The following is a 21,520-nucleotide window of genomic DNA, read 5'->3' as shown; positions in this document are numbered from 1 at the left end:
AACTGTTCAAAAGAGGACTTTTTCATCCCAGAGTAGGATACATCTATCCACCCAGTCAGAGCAGCCTTCTACAATTGCAGGCCTCATATCAACAGGCACAAACCATCTAAAACGTATGCTTTGTGCATGTAGGCAGTTGCAGAAGAGGGAGGAAAGAAGACTGGACTAATCATGCCCAACCCCTGGTTCCAAATCCTCTGTAGTTAAGTCATTCCTCCACTCCAGTGAGTATTAATCGAATGGAGTTTCCTATTAATAGTAGTACTACATTATCCCATTTGATCTTGACAATAAGTCTGTTATTAATAAAGTAGAAATGATTGGTTTCACTTTAATAGAATAGGGACAAACTGTTGAGAGTAGGAAATGATAGATAAGAGATAATCTGATTTTTTTGTTCATTGTTTTGAGCTGATATCTACTATAAAATATAGGAAAGAGTTAATTTTTATCAACTTTAATAGTGGATATACTTTTTAAGTTGTATAGCTTATAATTAGGGTTTTGGCATATAGGCATCTAATTATCTTAAATTCACATACAATTAGGTTCATGCTTTCTGTCCTATAATAGCTTCTTTTTTTCTTTTATAATAGTTTACTGAGATATAATTTGCAAACCATGCAATTAAGCCTTTTAACGTGTACAGTTTTATCATATTCACAAAATTGTATGACCATCACCGTTATCTAATTTTAGAACACTTTTATTGCTACCAAAAAAGGAAACCCTGTACCTCTTAGCAGTCACTCTCCATTCCCCCGTTATCCGCGAGCCTGGAAACCACTATTCTATTTTCTGTCTCTATGCATTTGCCTATTCTGGACATTTCATATAAATGAGATCATACAATAGGGGCACCTGGGTGGCTCAGTTGGTTGAGCGGCTGCCTTCGGCTCAGGTCATGATCTCAGGGTCCTGGTCTCCCTGCTCAGTAGGGAGTCTGCTTCTCCCTCTCCCTCTTCCCCTCCCTCCCTCTCCCTCTCTAAATATATATGTGTGTATATATATATATATATATATACACACACACTGAAGAAGTGGTAAGATTTGAAGTTAGTAGAGCTAGGAAGATCTGTTTTATAGGAACTTGTGTTGAGCTAAAGAATTTGAATTTAAAAAAAAAAAAAAAAAGAATTTGAATTTTAACCTGACCACTTTAGGAAGCGTGAGGCTTGCACTTAGGCTTTAGAGTGTGGGGATATGAGGGAGGAGGAAAAGTAAACATATAAATAATACACAGTGAAACAAAGGGCCCAAAAAATATTTTTATTTAAAAAATTTTAAATAAGAATGTTTGTTCCATTATGGGTTCCTGGTTTATGTTTATTTCCATGAGTATAACCTTTATGACAGGTTTGAGTAATTGGAATAGAAAGAGAGGTAAAAAGGAAATAGGTTAGTAAGAAGGGTTAGAATTGGAATGGGAGGTAGAAGGAAACAGGAAGATGAGAGGGTGGTAGAAGAGGAAGAGGGACCAAAAGGTGATAGAGGTGGAAGGGAGGAGAGGAAACAGACATTTGATCTTCCAACTAGAGACACTCAGTGGAAAGAAGGCCTATTGCCAGAATTCATGTTGTGCTTTATGACATTGAAAAAGAAGGTCTGCTTTTACTTGCTGGTTTAGCAGTGACCATTGGATCCATTATCTGTTTTTGTTTGTTTGTTTTTAAGGGGATGGAAGAATTATCCCCTTTTATATTCTTGACCTATTTCTATTTCTCCAGACAATACAGGTATACATGTTTTTTGTTTTGTTTTGTTTTGGTATATTGTATATATTATTTGGTGATACTATATCAAATTAAGAATATCAATTTTCATACTTTTTTAGTATCTACCCTCCTATGCTAATTTTTTAAATATAACAAAATCAATTATAGCTTTCTTCACAATAATGTATATTGGATTAAATCTGGCTGAATTTAACAAGTTTCTACTTCCCTTATTTCTCTCTATCCCACAACTTCAGGAAAAGGATAATATCATTGAATAAACTTCCCTTCTCTTCACAGACATTATTAAAAAGCTTTACTAATGGGGCACCTGGGTGGCTCAGTCGTTAAGCGTCTGCCTTCGGCTCGGGTCGTGATCCCAGGGTCCTGGGATTGAGCCCCGCATCAGGCTCCCTGCTCAGCGGGAAGCCTGCTTCTCCCTCTCCCACTCCCCCTGCTTGTGTTCCCTGTCTCACTGTGTCTCTCTCTGTCAAATAAATAAATAAAATCTTAAAAAAAAAAAAAAAAAGCTTTACTAATTCTTTTGGCATGCTGTTATTTTTCAGTATTCAGATATTCATTAATTTTTTTCAACTTTATTTTTGAGCTGCTATTTGAAAAGCATCTAGAAGCACATTGTTTTTATAAGACCAGAAAAGTGGCTGCTTTTTTTTGTGTTAAAATTTTAAAGCAGTATGATCACTTTCAAGAGCTGGCTTACTAATTACTTAAAGATAAAAATAAAATAGTTAATGCTTAAATAATACTGACTTTAGTTCTGTTTAGTATGGTGTCTGGGCTGTTAGGTAACCATTAAACTTTTTAATAGAAAAGACCTTTTAAGGTCAAAAGTTAAAAGTTAAATTATCTTGAACAGTAACAGACTAGGTCTTTGTGTAATGTAAGTACAGATATATAGAAGATATATACACGTTGTACCTTCAGAGGAGCCTCATTTGGCCATCATATGCTCTTAATACATAAAGGGAAAAAATGAGATGGGGGAAAAAAAGTTTTGATAAGCATCAGTGGAATGGAATTTCCACATAGTATTTGGAAATGGGGGGAAAGTTTGTATACTTTCCATTCATTTCGTTAATACAATATATCCATATAATTTTCACCTTTTAATTGTTTTCTAATCAAAATAATATTTACTGGGGCTCCTGGCTGGCTCAGTCAGTGGAGCATACAACTCTTGATCTTGGGGTTATGAGTTTGAGCCCCATGTTGAGTGTAGAGATTACTTAAAAAATATTTTTAAAAAATTTACTGTGTTTTTCTTGAACATCCTTTAAAAACAGCTATCTAGTTCCAGTGTTACTCTAAAAAGCTATAAATAAGTTCAGCTAATTCTTCATTTAAAAAGGGCATATAATTGCCAGTATTTGACCAATAATTGTTTCCATTCTCTTCATACTTTAACCCTGTTAATGGGTTCAAACCAGTGTATATGGGTATACATTCACCATTTCTTTTAAACTCTTAGACATTGCTAAAAGTGTCATTTGCCATTTAAATATTTAATAAGGACAGGATACTTGTTTATATCAGTAAGTGAGGCTAAATGATGCTGCAGTAACAACAAAAAAAAAACTTAGTGGCACTCAACAACAGTTCTATTTCTCCCTCACTTTATGATAATATTGGCTGTGGTTTGGAAGCAGGTCCATTCTCTTCACTCTGGGATCCAGGCTGAAGAAGCTGCCCTTATCTAGGACATTGCCATTTTTGTAGTAGAGGGAAAAAAGGAAATAGTGGAACCATGTGAAAAGCTATTCCTTGGAACTGGCATATTATTTCAGTTCACATTTCATTATACAAACAAGTCACATGGCCAGTCCTGATGTGAGTAGAGCAATAATTATAGCCTTTCCACAAGGAAGAACCTAGGAAAAGAGGGGCAGTGAATATTTTGACAATAAAAACTTCCTGTATGGTATTATTATAAAGATAAAATTAACTATTTAAATATATAAGTGTCTATGGAGAAAAAAGTTAAACTTTTCCTAAAGTTTAGTGGACTCTCTTATTAATTTAGAAGTCGGTGAGTTATACAGCCAAATTTAAGTTTACCTTTGCAGTGCTTATGTTGTGAGGGTTTACTAAAACAACGGATAGTGTAATCTATGTCAAAGTGCTTAACCTCTTGGGGTGCAGTTTTTTGAGTACTTAAAAGGTATTTATTTGCATACACCAGCATCTCAGTATTTTGGTGGAAAACTAGTCCTTAAGTGTCAATAAGGAAGAATGTTTTTGGAGTCAAATATATTGGGGAACCTATATACTGTATTCACTTCTTGGATATTTATGGTGTTTATCAGAATATTAAATACTTGGTGAAATCCTTTTGTTCATTTAGCTTTGCTTTAATCCTTATTTCCCAGATTTACTTGACTTAGGAATCTGTTTTGCTAAGCAATACCTATTAAATTTTCTTAAGGAAATCCTGGCATGAGAAAGTTGGTAGGTTAATTATAATTTATTCATTAGATGTGTGCCCTCGGTACTTTACAGCTTCTTTGTTTATTTTAGTAGTGGTTACTTAGTCTTTATGCACTAGTTTTTCAGTTATTTTATTTTTTAACCTCATGTTATCCTAGTTCAGGGAGATCCTCTGGTAGAAAAAACTATTCTGAATTGGATTCAGTCTGTTTTTAGGTGTTCTTTTGGTATATGGGGCCTCTGAGTCCTGGGTGTAGATCCTTAAAGAAGCTCTCAGTACCACCCAGAGGAGATACTGTCTCAGAAGTCTAGTAATTGCAAAAGCATAGCTGACATTTTTGAGGTTAGGATTGTGGGACAAGCTTGTTTTTTAAACAGAATTTTTTTAAAATATGATTAAGACAGAATTTTAAAAAAAATATTATTAAAACTAAATGCACATTTTAAAACTCGTTTATTAATTCACATAACAAAAAACAAAGATGACATATAATAAATTAAAACCTCATCTTAGACATTAATCCATCCCTACAAAATCTTTTCAGAGTTATTAAAAATTAATGTGGATTTTCCTGGATTTTTCTCTGTTAGGGTGAAAGTTAAGTTGCAGAGTAAAGGCAGTCAAATTCAGGGGTCAAAAAAGACAACTTCTAGAACTGATTTTAGAAAAGAAGTAAGTGTTGGTGGTTCTTTTTATGGAATGCTTATGTGTACCCACAGCTCAGCCAGCAGGAGTGCCAGAAATCTTAAAGAAAAGCTTGCATAGCTGTTCGGTGAAAGGAGAGGAAGAAGTATTTTTAATCGGCAAGAACTTTCTGAAAGGAACTAAAGTTATTTTCCAAGAAAATGTTTCTGGTAAGTAGGCATAATATTGGTATGGAGATTTTCGCATGTTCTACTTTGTTATAAAGATATAATAATAGCTACAGAGTAAAAAAAGTTTCAAAATTTTAGTAAATTACTGTTTTTATTTCAATCAGATGAAAACTCTTGGAAGTCAGAAGCTGAAATTGACATGGAATTATTTCATCAGGTATAATTTAAGCCTTTTTGTGGTTTAATTATTTACTGTCTGAGAAATTCAGTTTTGTTCCGAAATTTTCCTGAATCAACAGATTAAATTTCTTCTTTATGTGGGATTCATATAGATCATTTAAGTTTCTTTCTTGAATTTCTGTAACTGAAAATTCCACTGGTGCTAGAAATGACAGTTCTCTATTTTTAAAAGTTAGAAGCATTAGTAAATTATCATTGTTAATAAATGAGACATTTATTTCCTAATATTTGTTTTTTCTGAGGATTTGGATTATCCTAGCCTACCATTTAGTTAAATCAAAGGGAAACTTATTTATTGAGTACCTGCTGTGTCAGGTGTTTTATGTTTGTTACCTTTCACAGAGGCACTGTTTGTTAAACTTATGTTAAGAGTCTGTATTTGTAGGACCTCACCATATATTGTTTTCAAAATGACAAGGAAAAAGAGCTTGAAAACAAGGATAAAAAACTGGCTTAAGAATTAGAATGTAGAACAAATAGTACCAAATTTACAGAAGTTGAGACCAGCAGAAAAGAAGGACAAATTTATGAACAAATCAGATAGAAGGCATATGCAGAAGAATAGCGTATATAGGTATAGATCGTGGAGAAAGAACAGCTTGCAGCAAAGCAGGGACAAACTAATGTGTAAAATACCCAAAGCCTAAAATTTACCATTAAATGCTGATGGGAGTAGAAAAGAGCACATGAAAACAAGCAGAGAGATGGAAGAGGCAAAAATTAGAGACTGGCCAATTTATCAAAAAAGTTTTTAATTTTTAGTTTTTAAATTTTTTTTATTCCTTTGTATTTTTTAAAAAATAAAATTTAAAATATGTATCCAATAAAATACATTGCCAAACTCAAAGCTGAGGGCACAGTGTTCCCTCATTTCAGAAGAAGCCACAAGTTCAGGTATCTCCTGACCACTCTCAGTTTTCAGCAGTTGGCTTCAACTTTAGGGTTTCCCACTCCCCACTGAGATTTGCTAGAATAACTCACAGGACTCAGGAAACACAATATTTAATTTCAGTTTTATTATAGCAAAAGGCCACAAACCAGAACCAGCCAAAGGGAAAGACAGACACATAGAGCAAGGTCCGGGAGGTCCCAAAGGTGAAGCTTTTGTTGTCCTCAGGATGCCTTACATCTCAGCACATCCATGTGTGACAATATACAAAGTATTATCAATCAGGAAACTCACCCAAGCCATTGGTGTCCAGAGTTTTTGTTGGGGCTCAGCCACATAATGCTCATGCAGCTCACCTGTAGTCTCCAGTTCGATCAGAGGTTGAAACTGATAGGACATTTCAAAGTCCCCTTCATAAATTTGTCCAGTGGCCAAAGCCCCCAGTCAGAGATATTCGTATCAGGCAGGAATTTCTAGGGTCTTAGAGATTACCTTTCAGTAGCCAAGGACAAAACTAGACCTTAGGGTAAAGTTAATTCTTCACAAAATAGTATCCTATGAAGTGGAGCTTCTTACATACCTAGACAAATGCTATATAGAAAGTTTTCCTCTGGCTTTATGCTACTACATGCTGTGAAAAAGAGATAATAGGACATAACAGTCATTCCTTTGTCACATATACTGTTGGGCAATCTCTGTCTTAACTGAAGTTATAACACTTAATTTGTCACTAACAGTCTTTGTTAACTAAATAAGACAAGTCACTTTTGTGCCCCAGTTTTCTAATCTATAAACTTTTACTAAATTATTTGAGAGGTTCCTTCTAACTCTGACATTTTATGATTTCTTATATAACTTAATTGATCAGACCGTTCCCACTCCCCATGAACCAACAGTGGCTTCCTCTCGAGGACTCCCAGAGGTTAGGGGCAGTGTATTATGACTCTTCTGTGTTCCTCATAATATTACGCACTTAATAGATACTCATGAAAAACTTGTTGGTTCATTTTATTCACTTGGAAGAAAATGAGGACTCTGGGGTCTGAGGTTCCTTATTCTTTTTGAGGGCACTTCAAACCCTGATTGCAACCAGGCTCTTACATGCCTATAGTTTTGGTCCTGACTGAAGCTTAATTTCTCCTTACGTTTAATACTTCTATGTGTGCCATAAACATGTTTTGTTTTTTGATGAGTTGGTTACATTAATGTAAACTCCTTTGCTAGTAATATTCTATTACAATTTCTCTTCCTTACCTTATCCTATGACTAGTTTTGGAGACTGAGAAACTTGCCCTATACATTATATAAAATATTAATAAGATAGCCCCAACAAATTATAGTCTTAACTTGCTGTTTCATATAGAACTTAATGTTAAGAAATCTTTGTTTCTTCTCCTCCTCTTCCTTTTCATCTTCTGCCTCCCTCTTCCTCCTCCCCTTCTTCCTCTGACTTTTCCTCTCCCTCTTCCTCTCTCTTTCTTTCCTTCCTTTTTTCCTTCCTTCTTTGCCTTTGAGGCATGGGGTAGTTAATATTCTTAAAACACTTTTTTTCAGGGTAGTTATGCCAGCTACAATAGATTAAAGAAGATTAATCATAAAAATAAGACATGGTGGAATGGAAAGGAATTAATGTCCTTATTTGGTGGCTATATCTAGAGGTCCTGGGGTTTTTGCAAGCAAGTATGTATAACAAACTAAAACATAATATGATCTTTCATTAAGTCTGTGGTTCTGCTGTTCATTTTTAAATTTTAATCTTTTTCAGAGAGCTTTGTCTTTTTTTTTTCCTAAGGGACTTTCTGGGAAGTGTTTTAGAATGGGATCACAGTGGAGATATAAAGAACCGATCCAACAGATTATATTAAGGGAAAAAAAACAAAAATTAAACATTTAGGGGTGCCTGGCTGGCTCAGTTGGTGGAGCATGTGACTCTTGATCTAAGGATTGTGGGTTTGAGCCTCTGTGTGGAGATTACTTAAAAAAATAAAATCTATTAAAAAAAACAATTTAGAGGGAAGGGTACTCAGAAAACAAAAGAGAAGAAATTGTAGTCCATAAAGAAATATCAGGCCTATACAGAAGAGCTGAAAGGACCTCTACAATATTAAAAAATGACCAAAAGATGGTGTAGTAGAAAAGACCATTTAAAGATAACTTTGCAAATTGCCATTATGAATAACTGTGATAACTATTCATTTCCAACCCCAAAATCAACTCCTCAGGCATTAAATTTTTTTATTATTTAAAAATTTAAAAGTTGAGGGGTGCCTGGCTGGCTCAGTCAGAGGGGCATGTGAATCTTGATCTCGGGGTTGTGAGTTCAAGCCCCATGTTGTGTGTAAAGATTAAGAATGAATAAAACTTTAAAAACAGACTTAAAAATTGAGATTAATGAAGTCTGAGAAAACAGTTCTTTGTTTAGTATCTGTCTCTTCTATTCAAAGCCATAATATGTCTCAGGCACATGTATACCAAATGTGGTAAGCACAGGGTCATTATATCTATTCCCATTTTAACAATTTCAGATAAATTCTATAGGAATTGCCTAGTAAATATATACAAAAGATATAGATCTTAAAGATCAATCTCTAAGAGATCTCCTTTACATATATATAGATATATATATATATAGTCTTTTTCTTTCTATGAATATGTGTATATATACATATAGTCTTTTTTTTTTTTTTAAAGATTTTATTTATTTATTTGAGAGAGAGAGAATGAGACAGAGCACATGAGAGGGGGGAGGGTCAGAGGGAGAAGCAGACTCCCTGCTGAGCAGGGAGCCCGACGCAGGACTCGATCCAGGGACTCCAGGATCATGACCTGAGCCGAAGGCAGTCGCTTAACCAACTGAGCCACCCAGGCGCCCTATATACATATAGTCTTAAAGTTAAGTTGGTTTTGAAAGAAAGCAAGAGTTTCACAGCTTGAAATATTGAGGTGATTTTAAAAAGGGAACTAAGAGCTAAAAATGGGTATATTCGATACTAAGAAGTATACAATTTGATTTGAGAATAACTTGTTTTATAAAACATAAAACAGGCATTAGTGTATCAAAAATACAGTTGTGTAGATTGTTATTTCTCAACCTTTAGTCTTCTGGGTTCTTTCTATTACATTCTTTAGAGGGAAAGAATAAAAAAGTAAGGAGAAGCTTTGGAGTTTTGGAGAAGATGGAATTTTTAATATAAATATGGAAAGAAAGTTCTTGAAAGAAATGCCAAAAGAGATCCTCAGAATTTTGGGGAACATCTAGACTAAACAAAGGCTTAAGAGTTTAGAGGTTATATATTTTCAAATGATTTTATTAGGAATTTTGTTTTGTTATGTGTCTCTAATTATTTATATATATGTATATCCCCAACTGAAAAATGAATGTGGCAGTGATAAATTATCATTTAGGAGAATGAAAAATATCCAGCACCATTCCTTATAAGTTCTAAAAAAAATTATCTGCTGAGAAGAAGAAAATTGTTATTTTGATTCCAAGCAGATTTTTCTAAGAAATTAAAATTAAGATTGCTTCTATTTTTACCCTAGAGAACATTGAACCTGCTCCAAGGACCTCCCAACCCTTTGTATAATTTATCTGTATTGTGCTCCTAGCTTAATGGTAGTTAATTTCTCTTAATTTATTAAAATAGTATATAAAAACAACTTTGTATCACTATTCATAATTTACTTAGTTTTTAATTCAAATCACTTATAGAATTTCTAGATTCAGATTGAGGGAGTACGACGGAGTAGTATCAAAATAGGGTCATTTTGTTTTTTAAAGGTTTCATATTAGGTTTATTTAAATATGCTCTCCAAAGCAAGTGGAATAAAAGCTTTTAAATAAAATATGCATCAGACTTTTAGATACTAAATCTGTTACTGATTTCACAATCAGTTCAATCTACACAACTTCACCAAGAAACAAGATTTTATTCAGAAGAATAATTTCAATTACAGAATTTGCCAAATAATTTTAAGACTGGGAGGATACTTCACAAGTCTATCCATTCAGCTGTCTCTTTAACTGTAGGTAGGACTGGTTTGTGACATGGTTACAGTGCTTAAACAAAAGAGTAACGTTAAGAGTAGACAGGATTTTAAAACTGTTTATTAGAAGTTGGATCAGTGCAAATACATTTTTTGATGACTTCATGTGCATTTGAATATGTGCTTTCAGATTTTTTCTCCAATATCTGTGAATACACATATGTATACATGTTTTTTCATCTGTCTAAAAAGTGATTTTTTTTTTTTTTGAGATGGCTAACTTGCCTTAGGAGGCATAATGCCGTAAATCAGAAGCTGTTTATTTATAATGTGACTATTTCAGAGAGTGTTTTAAACTGGCTTAGAAACAAATTTAAGTGCACAAAAATTGAAACCTTGACCTTGGTACCTCTTGTCACTTGTTCTGTCAGCTGAGCCCACCAACTGTAGTCTAGCTAAATAAAAAATGTCATCAAACTCATGCCATCCTCATTTGTCAACATTGGCCTCCTTGTCACATCCTCACCATAGAAACACATAATCACTGCCCCTTAATATTCCTTCCCATTACTGTAATATACTAGGGAAGAAGAGCAAAACTCATATATGGTTCATGGTATCCTCCAAGAAGATGGAGTCCCCTTGAGTGAGTGCTGATGAAGCACTTACGAACTTTTTGCTTATGAGGATGCTTCTGCCACTCTCCTGACAAAAAATAACTTTGATTGCTAGGGTTTGGGTGCACTGAACTCTCTTTGACTTTAAATGAGAATTAAAGTGGTTAGGAAGCAGTTGTGAACTGCATTGCAAAGTACATCTCACAATTAATGTTTTACAAAACATATGATAACTGACATTGTGCTTGGTGGACATATTTTTTTTCTCAAAATTTATTCATTCTTTTATTCAATAAATACATTTGAGTATATTTGGTGTAAGGTGCTTAACAGTGGATATAGAACAAAGAACAAAACATCCTAGGTTCTTATGGAGCTTAAATTCTTGTGATTGGAGAGAGACAAAAAACAAATACAGTAATTTCAAGTGGTGATAAATGCTATTTTGAAAATAAACAAGATTATGTGACCAGGTTGGGAAGGGGTGCTACTTTAAATAGGATGGTCATAGAAGGCCTCTCTGTGGAGGTTAACATTTTGAATAAGACCTGAAAATGGGTAAGGAACTAGCCATTTGAAGAGGTGAAAGAAGAATATTCCAGTGGGAGAAACCAGCAAGTAATAATGACTGTGAGATAAAAAAAAATGAATTTAGTGTGTTAAAAGAATGGAGTGAGAAGGTCATTGTGGCCAGAGTATAACAAGCCTGGGGGGAATGGAAAAGAGATACAGTTGACAGGAGAAGCACCTTGTAAGCCACTGTAAAACGTTAAAAGCAATTTTAAGATTAATGTCCTGATGCCTATGAAACCTGATCTTTAAACTGCATTTTTTTCTAGTCAGACTTTTTACACTTTACAGCTAACAGAAAATGTACTTAATTATAATTATTTCAAGATTTTAATTTAAACATTGCTCCTTTTTTAAATCTTGTTATTTCCTTTAAATTTAGAATCATCTTATTGTGAAGGTTCCCCCATATCACGACCAACATATAACTTTGCCAGTATCAGTGGGAATTTATGTAGTGACCAATGCTGGAAGATCTCATGATGTTCAGCCATTCACTTACACTCCAGACCCAGGTATGTCCAAATAAAAAATTCTGAGCTAAAATCAGTAATTAATTTCTAGTTCTTTGGAAGCATATTGAAGACCAGCCAACCAAGAAGAAAAAGTTGTGTGCTAAGATGAACTGATACTAAGGACATTATTTCCTAAGAAGATGGCCACCTGTTTTTACTCTGGCGTTAAGGGTATTATTTCTGCCTATGCTCTAATAGTAAAAAGAAAAACTAGGAATGCTCTGAAGTCCTACTCTTCAAATTATATCGTGGAGATTACTTCTTAGTAAGAATTACCATTCATTAAGTACCTCTTATGTGTGGAACGTTCAAAGCGACAACCTTGGGAAACTGTTAATAGTTTAGTCTGTGCCTCGGGGCGCCTGGGTGGCTCAGTCGTTAAGCGTCTGCCTTCACCTCGGGTCATGATTCCAGAGTCCTGGGATCAAGCCCTGCATCCGGCTCTTTGCTCCGCGGGAAGCCTGCTTCTCTCTCTCCGACTCCCCCTGCTTGTGTTCCCTCTTTGGCTGTGTCTCTGTCAAATAAATAAATAAATTCTTTAAAAAAAAAAAAAAAAAAAGATTCTCTCTTTCCCTCTCCATCTGCCCTTCCCCACATCCCCGCTCACACACTCTTTCTCTCTCTCTAAAAAAAAAAAGGAAAAAAAGAAATTTTTGCCTACATTCATTTAGTTGCCTGGAGAAGAAAAGCCTTTTCCTGGCAAAAGTAGGGAGAACATTTTGGAAAGTGAAATTCTTCACCTATTCCACTGACCTAGGCTTAGTTTCTGTCATGTTTACCACTAGTTCAGTTCATTCCAGTCTCAGGCATACTTCAGAACTAGCAGTTCTTCCATGTTTTTAAGCTTATCATTTATGTTATTCCCAAATAGTTCAGGATTCAGTGAGGTACAAAGTGAATAATGGTGGCCAGGGGAAAAAAAGCCCTGGCAAGAAAAAGCGATGGAAACAGTAGCTAAGACAGAGTTATATCAAGTCCTCATAATTACTTTCTATCACTTAATGTATCTCTCCCCTTTTTAATTTTTTTCTTTTTTTTGTTTTTTAAAGATTTTACTTATTTATTTGACAGAGAGGTACTAAAAACAAGGGAACACAAGCAGGGGGAGTGGGAAAGGAAGAAGCAGGCTTCCTGCTGAGCAAGGAGCCCAATACTGGACTTGATCCCAGGACCCTGGGATCATGATCTGAGCCGAAGGCAGACGCTTAACGACTGAACCACCCAGGCACCCCTCTCCCCTTTTTAAAAAATCATGTCTGAATTTCACAGCATTTGCTCATTATCCACCAGTTTGCTACAAAAGTATGCCACCGTATATAGTATTAATGAAATTAATACTTGTTTCAGAATAAAAGATCAGCAGTAAAATTTTCAGACAGGAAAAGGCAAAGGTTAGAAATGATACACTGGTTTCAACAAAAATAGGAAAGAGAAGATACTCAAAGACCAAATATTTGATTGTTTTCTTTCTAGGAAGGTCTCAAAAATCCAAGAAAGTTTGACTTAAAACTAATGGTAGTTAAAGCATTTTAGTAACTGCTAGTTACTTAAATAGTGGCATTTAATATTTTTTGTGAAGAAGAGCTTACTCCTGTGGGGAGAAAGCTGGCATAATTGATACAGAAGAACATTTTTCCTAATGAGCTTCTCTATCATCTGTGTGGGAAGGGAAGAGGGAAGTGTATATGTGTGGTCAGGGAATAGCCTTAAAGATTTGCGGTCCTGAAAATACTGAGGTTTTGTGGTTGTTTGTTTTTATTAATTATGAAGAACATCAGGACTTTGAAGTGCTTAGCATTAGTACTAAGAATCCTCATTTCTTAGTGATACATGCTGATGATTAGAAATCTCCCTTTGAAAAATTGCCAGATAAAACAGCTTTTAAGTCTTCTGCATATACTACTTGGCTATCTTTGGCCACATTTAGGCAATCATTAACATATGTTTATTCTTTTAAGTTTTTCCTTTCATATTTTGTATTCAGTAGATAGCAATCGCTCTCAGAAACTCTTAATAAAATAAATACATAGTATGCAAGTTGTAATAGGACCTCATGCTTCAGTTTCTGCCTTTATGTTATAGCTAATTAAAGAATCTTCCTATAATTTCACTTTTTTGTTTTACAAAATGTAGTATTTTCAGGTGTACGTGAGAAAGAATATGATTTTAGGAAAACTTGGTTATAGAAAATTTGCACTATCTCATTATGATAAGCCAATTGCTGTTGTGATTCATCTGGGGACTGTGGTTAAACATTTGAATATTCATGATGTGTAATTATAACAGCAAAAACTAGGCCTACCCTAGTATTCGCAAGTCAACGTAGAAATGGCGATATTATACTATTTGTCTAAATATTTAAAAGTTATAATTAAACTAGCAAATTAAATATATCCTATCCTCCTAATTTGACTAAGATACTTTCATATTAACCTAGAAGACGAGATTTGAATTTAGGATTATCAGAATGCTTGGGAGTTCCAAGCCGAATATGATAAAATGAGGAAAGAGGGTTCCCCACCCTGCCAGCCTTCTTTTCCCTTTTTTTTTTTTTAAAGATTTTATTTATTTGAGAGAGAGAAAATGGGAGAGAGAGAGAACATGAGAGGGGGGAGGGTCAGAGGGAGAAGCAGACTCCCTGCTGAGCTGGGACCCTGATTTGGCTTCAATCCCTGTACACCAGGATCATAACCTGAGCCAAAGGCAGTCGCCCAACCAACTTTCCCTTTTTTAGCTTCATTCTATACCTAGAGGGTGCACCAACAAGTGCTTCCAAGCTCTGTCCACTCTGTAGGCCTAAGACTATACACATAGTCTAAAATAGTTATGCAGAAAATTTGGAGATCTTGGGTACTTGGTACATGGTCTAAAAGTAGGATTGGGGCAAGGGTTTAACATAAACTGGCTCTGCACACTTTGCCAGACAAGAGCCCTTCTAAAGCCCTGTGAGTCTAGTATTGCTAAAAAATACATTGCATCTGTATGTTCTCAAGCATCTAGATACTTTGCAAGGCCATAAAACTTTGTTTCATTGCTAGTTAGCCCCCAAAGCTTTTACTTCAGTTTATTAAGACACATAAATCACATTAGCTATTTTTTGTGGTGACTCAGCATTGGTGATTTCTGTAAGAAATGAGGGATATAATATTTATTCATTTTTTTGTTGCTCTAACAACAACTGACTGAAACTTAATTTTTAAAGTCAAAATTTAGGGGCGCCTGGGGGCTCAATCTGTTGGGCATCTGCCTTCAGCTTGGGTCATGATCCCCGCTGAGTGGGGAGCCTGTTTCTCCCTCTCCCTCTGCCTGCCGCTTTCCCTGCTTATTCTCTCTCTCCCTGTCAAATAAATAAATAAAATCTTTAAAAAAAAAAAAAAAAAAAAGAGGGCGCCTGGGTGGCTCAGATGGTAAAGCGTCTGCCTTCGGCTCGGGTCATGATCCCAGGGTCCTGGGATCGAGTCCCGCATCGGGCTCCCTGCTCTTTGGGAGCCTGTTTCTCCCTCTGCTTCTCTCTCTCTCTCTGTCTCTCATGAATAAATAAATAAAATCTTTAAAAAAAAAAGTCAAAATTTAAAGTGTTTTCAAAGATTAGTTTCTATTTTAAAATCTGTAATTGTTGGGGCACCTTGGTGGCTCAGGTGGTTAAGCGTCCAACTCTTGATTTCAGCTCAAGTTATGATCTCAGGGTCATGAAATCAAGCCTGAGTCAGGCTCCATACTGGGAGTGGAGCCTGCTTAAGATTCTCTCTTTCCCGGGGCGCCTGGGTGGCTCAGTTGGTTAAGCGACTGCCTTCGGCTCAGGTCATGATCCTGGAGTCCTGGGATCGAGTCCTGCGTCGGGCTCCCTGCTCAGCAGGGAGTCTGCTTCTCCCTCTGACCCTCCTCCCTCTCATGCTCTCTGTCTCTCATTCTCTCTCTCTCTCTCAAATAAATAAATAAATAAAATCTTTAAAAAAAGATTCTCTCTTTCCCTCTGCCCCTCCCCACTCCACTCACACAGGCGCTTTCTCTAAATAAATAAATAAAATCTGTAATTGCTAGAATTAATGTTATGCTTTAAAACTGTCTGTGGATTTCTTTTCCATTCAATTCCCTATATGTCATTTGTTGGACCTCCTATGTTGCACACTAAGATAAATTATTTAACTTCATTCTTAGATGTGTACGTTTTGTCTTTTTAGTCACAATTAACTAGCTCTTTGTAGTCTCTTTATCATTTCACATTGTCATGTCAAAAATAAGAAATAGAAAATAAGGTGGGGCTCCTGGCTGGTTTAGTCAGTAGAACCTAACACTCTTGATCTTGGGGTTGTTAGTTTAAGGCCCACAATGGGTATACAGTTTATTTAAAAATGAATAAATAATTAATAAAATTTTAAAAGAAATTGAAAGTAAGGTGACTCAGTTCCAATTCTGAATAAGTTAGGGAATATAAATACATTGAAAAATAGAAATTAAAATATTTAAATAAAATTGTATAGGCATTTTAAGCAAAAACTTGGAATTTATTTAACTTTTATCATTTCAGAACTTAACCCTGTTCTTAGGCCCATTAAATTTTAAGTTGCCATAGGAACTGTAGTTGATATGACTAGATGTAATAGTCCAGCAATTCTCCATTAATAATATACAAGGATTATTTTTTCCAAGACTTTACAAAAGGAATAATCATAATGTTACAGATTCTATATGTTCATCACAGCTTTTTTAAAATTTAGTTCAATTAATTGACCAATGTTTCTCAATCAATATTTTTTAATAAATCATTTATGTAGATGAATGGTGAATTTTTGCTACCTGTTATTACAGTATATTTGATAATTTTTAAAAGTTTCATGTCTGTTTTGGGCACCTGGGTGGCTCATTCAGTTAAACCGGCATCCGACTCTTGATCTCAGCTCAGGTCTTGATCTCAGTCACTAACTCAAGCCCTGCATTGGGCTCCATGCTAGCATGGAGCCTACTTAAGGGAAAAAAAAAGTTTCATATCAGTCTTCTACTTATATCATCAGTGTGAATACTGTTACAAGAAGGATTTTTTTAAGTTGCTCTTGCTTTTGTTTTCATAAGTGAGCATGTACTACTGCCCATTTGGTTGATGGATTTTAGGGCATAAATTGGTAGTTATAAAAACTCATTCCTGGGGCGCCTGGGTGGCTCAGTCGGTTAAGCATCTGCTTTCAGCTCAGGTCATGATCCTGGGGTCCTGGGATTGAGCCCCACATCGGGCTCCTTGCTCAGCGGGGAGCCTGCTTCTCCCTCTGCCTGCCACTCCCCCTCCTTGTGCTCTCTCTCTCACAAATAGATAAATAAAATCTGTTAAAAAAAAAAAATCCTCACTTCTGCTTAGATTTTCTGCTAAACAAATAATTTAATAATGTTTTATGGGAAATACTTCAATTAAAGATTTTTAAGATACACTTTTTTTTAAGGAAAAATTTAAATACATCCATCTTTCTATTTTGTTTTGCTTTTATAGCAGCAGCTGGTGCTTTGAATGTAAATGTGAAGAAAGAGATATCTAGTCCTTCAAGACCTTGCTCTTTTGAAGAGGCCATGAAAGGTACCAAGTCGATTCTTTCCAAAAATTATAAATAGGTGATCCTATTTATTTTGTCTAGCAACTCTTACTTATTTTGTTTTCTCTTATGTACTTGGAACACTTAGCAAGATATCTTCCATATCACAAAATAAATATTTGTTTAACTTTATTGAACGCAGAAGCTTGTTTCCCAACTTGATATTTCCCTTTATTCACCATATGAAAAAACTGTTTTAAAGCATATGTTGGAGTAGAGGAGATTTTTTTTTTTTATGTTTTTCATTCCCCAATGTTAGAAATGTTAAAAGTATAAAATACAAAGTTTTTGTAAAATAGAATCTATAAAGCTTCTTGCTGCCAAAATTAGTACTTGACATTGAAATTTTGAAACTGAAGAGACCAAAATTTGAACTATTTTGAAAAAGTTCAACATTTGAAAAGTTTCTTTAGGTTTTTTAGTTATCATTCTTCCTTCTGACATCTTTATTTACTCCCTGCCAATTCCAAGAAACAATGAAGACATCTTCAGGATGTTATAATGTAACATAGATTAGATCTTCCTTCCTTCCTTCTTCCTTCCTTCTTTCCTTCCTTCCTTCCTTCCTTCCTCTCTCTCTTTCTTTTTCTCTCTCTTCCTCTCTTTCCTTTTTTTTTTTTTTCCAGCTTGCAAACTTTACTCTGTGCCCAGCCTATAGTACCTTGGGTGGTGGGGGGGCCAGAATGGAGTAAATTTTTTTCTCAAGAGATTTCTAACACAACTAGATACTCAATGGTGATGCTTTTTTGCCATTATATATGAAGATGTCAATTACATAATGGCCATTGATTTATTATAATTCTAGCCTTTATATTTTTCTGCCATGAAATTCATGAGTTAAATCAAATTAAATTTTAAAATTAAAAATACTTAATCAAATACAATGGATTTTTTTATATTGTCAGTGGTAAAATTCAGCATTCATATACATAACATAGAATAGTTAGTATAATAGTATAGCTTGTCATTTAATTTCTGAACATGAACACTTCTAGAGTAGATTAGAGAGGAATTATGCAATAGTAAGTAAACTGCCAAATTCATCTGATTCAACTACAGGAAAATTTACAAATCTGTATAATGGATAACCATAGCTTACATTTATCGAATGTATATTAAGTGCTAGGCAATATGCCATACTCTTTACTGGCACTACCTCATTTAATCTTCCAAACTCAGTAAGATAGGTAATTTATTATTCTCATTTCACAGATGAAGAAACCAGAGTTCCAGAGAGGTTAAATAATTTGCCCAAGGTCACTTAGCTAGTGTTAAAAAAGGATAGGTTGTGGGATGCCTGGGTGGCTCAGTTGGTTGAGCGGCTGCCTTCAGCTCGAGTCATGATCCCGAGGTCCTGGGATCGAGTCACACGTCGGGCTCCTTGCTCGGCGGGGAGCCTATTTCTCCCTCTGCCTGCCGCTCCCCCTGCTTGTACTCTCACTCTCTCTCTCTTTAGCAAATAAATAAATAAAATCTTTTTTTAAAAAAGGATAGGTTGAGCTCTAGTGAATAAGGTAACACATCTAAGCAAAAATAATTTAAACCATGTTTATTAAATGAATAAATCCATAATTAATGAATCATTAAAGAAAGTCAGAGATATTTGTGGTCTATTTTTTGCCAACTTTGCCATCCATGCTTTTCTCCAAAACTTTTTGATGGTACTTTCATAGAGTATCAGACTGATGGGACACTAATCTAATCCAGTGTGAAATTTCTCATACAAGATAATGAGTTGAAGGTTAAAAAGTTTTAGCTGTCACATTTAAGTTTTAGTAATAAATGATTTAGTCATTTTATCAAAATCTTAAAAGGCTAAAACAAATGGATAAGAAACAAACACACACATGTTATTTTTCACAGTTCAAACCTTATCTTGACAGTTTTATCAAGTGAAACCATGGTAACATTTTTTTTGACAATAGAAAATGAAATTGAATACTCATTGATTTTACTTTTTCACTTGTCAGGGACGCCTGGGTGGCTCAGTTGGTTAAGCGGCTGCTTTTGGCTCAGGTCATGATCCTAGGGTTCAGGGATGGAGTCCCATATCGGGCTCCTTGCTCAGTGGGGAGCCTGCTTCTCTGTCTGCCTACTCTGCCTGCTGCTTCCCCTGCTTGTGCTGCCCTCTCTGTCTCTCTGACAAATAAATAAATAAAATCTTAAAAAAAAAAAGATTTAAATTTTTCACTTGTTATTTTTTTTTTAAAGATTTTATTTATTTATTTGACAGAGAGAGAGAGAGAGCAGGAACACAAGCAGAGGGAGTGGGAGAGAGAGAAGCAGGCTTCTCACAGAGCAGGGAGCCCAATATGAGGCTTGATCCCAGGACCCTGGGATCATGACCTGAGCCAAAGGCAGATGCTTAACAACTGAGCCACCTAGGTGCCCCTTTCACTTGTCATTTTAAATGGAGTATCATTATTTGGAGATTCCTAATCAATGAAGAAAAAATAGTAGCTTTACGAACCAGCAGCTTTCCTTGACATATATGGCTTATTCTTATGATCCCTTGAAATCAGAGCTTTAGTATAATGCCAAGGTGTCATCTGAGAGATTTAATTAAGTATACTTTAATGAGGAAGACTGAGCAACATAAATGACTTTTAAATTTGTGTTCTGGCAGGAATCTTCCAAGTAACATTCTTATAAATAGCCATCAATTACATTAAGATTTAGAACTTGATAACCAGGGGCACCTGGGTGGCTCAGTTGTTAGGTGTCTGCCTTCAGCTTGGGTCATGATCCCAGGGTCCTGGGATCGAGCCCCGCATCGGGCTCCCTACTCTGCGGGAAGCCTACTTCTCCCTCTCCCACTCCCCCTGCTTGTGTTCCCTCTCTCGCTGTCTCTCTCTCTCTGTCAAATAAAATCTTTAAAAAAAAAAAAAGAACTTGATAACCAAATAATGATATTATTGAAAGCTTTTGCTTTAAAGTAAGTTTCTAATTCTTTAGAGAGGGTTTGGAGAGAGTGGGTGGAGAGTAAGGAGGATAACTGCTCAGCTCACTCAATGAGATATTAAATCTAGAGCCAGAATATCACGATCCATTTTTGGTTTTACTCAACTGTGTATATATTCTTAACACAAAAGTAATACAAGTTAGGGGCACCTGGGTGGCTCAGTTGGTTAAGCGACTGCCTTCGGCTCAGGTCATGATCTCAGGGTCCTGGGATCGAGCCCTGCATCAGGCTCCCTGCTCGGCAGGAAGCCTGCTTCTCCCTTTCCCACTCCCCTTGCTTGTGTTCCCTCTCTCACTGTCTCTCTCTCTGTCAAATAAATAAATAAAAATCTTAAAAAAAAAAAAGTAATACAAGTTAAATAATATCAAGTGTATAGTATAAATTACTATTAATAATTTCTTGAGCATATTTCCGGGAAGTTTTCTGTATCTGTGTAGGGACAGGTAGACATGAGGGGACACTCTAGAAAGATGGCTCAAAGACTCTGTGATACAGGTTTAGGACCCAGGGATAAAGTATAGTTGACCCTCGAATAACACAGGTTTCAACTGCGCAGGTCCACTTATATGCAGATTTTTTCAATAAATACAGTGTATTTCCCTCTGATTTTGTTAATAGCCGCCTTTCTCTAGCCTACTTTATTGTAAGAAAACAGTATATAATACATATAACATATAAAATATGTGGTAATCAACTCTTTATGTTATTGGTTAGGCTTCTGGTTAACAGTAGGCTATCAGTAGTTAAGTTTTGAGAGAGTCAAAAGTTCTATGTGGATTTTCAACTGTGTGTCATGATGAGTGCCTCAACCCCCACATTGTTCAAGGGTCAACTTGTATTGATGTGCATTCTCTTAGTTTCGGCTTTGTAAGGAGTGGATGAGTATGTAATAGTTGAGAGCATATACTTTTCTCTAACTGGTTTTAGCTATGTGGAAAGGTTTAGGAGCGTGAAGGAACCATATCTCAATCTCATTTTACAGGTGAATAAACCAAAGCTTAGAGAAGTTAAGTGATTTGCTCAAGGTGACACGGCTCTTAACTGACAGAGCTTGCAACTTAGATTTCTCTCACACCTCTGGTTTTTTTACTCTATCATTTCTTCCCCTATAAATCTTAATCAATATTTTATTTATTTATTTATTTATTTATTTATTTATTTATTTATTTATTTATTTATTTATTT

At 35.4% G+C, this 21,520-nt stretch overlaps 1 protein-coding gene across 6 annotated transcripts in view; it reads left to right on the top strand.

The window, feature by feature from the left end:
- NFAT5 (nuclear factor of activated T cells 5) overlaps positions 1-21,520 on the top strand; it is a 122,965-nt gene that overhangs the window by 85,650 nt on the left and 15,795 nt on the right. For 5 of the 6 annotated variants that reach the window (XM_035024872.1, XM_035024873.1, XM_035024877.1 and 2 more), the window contains 4 exons: positions 4,881-5,015; positions 5,141-5,193; positions 11,662-11,794; positions 17,274-17,357. In XM_035024872.1, coding sequence (XP_034880763.1) covers positions 4,881-5,015; positions 5,141-5,193; positions 11,662-11,794; positions 17,274-17,357 — 405 coding nt within the window. The remainder of the gene's footprint in view (positions 1-4,880; positions 5,016-5,140; positions 5,194-11,661; positions 11,795-17,273; positions 17,358-21,520) is intronic. The other variant, XM_035024874.1, reaches the window with a different exon arrangement.

This window comes from Mirounga leonina, unplaced genomic scaffold (genome assembly GCF_011800145.1).
Source record: "Mirounga leonina isolate KUSES-001 unplaced genomic scaffold, KU_Mleo_1.0 Mir_180, whole genome shotgun sequence".
Lineage (NCBI taxonomy): Eukaryota > Metazoa > Chordata > Mammalia > Carnivora > Phocidae > Mirounga > Mirounga leonina.
The sequence above is the reverse complement of the archived record's forward strand: the minus strand, read 5'-3'. Positions and strand labels throughout refer to the sequence as shown.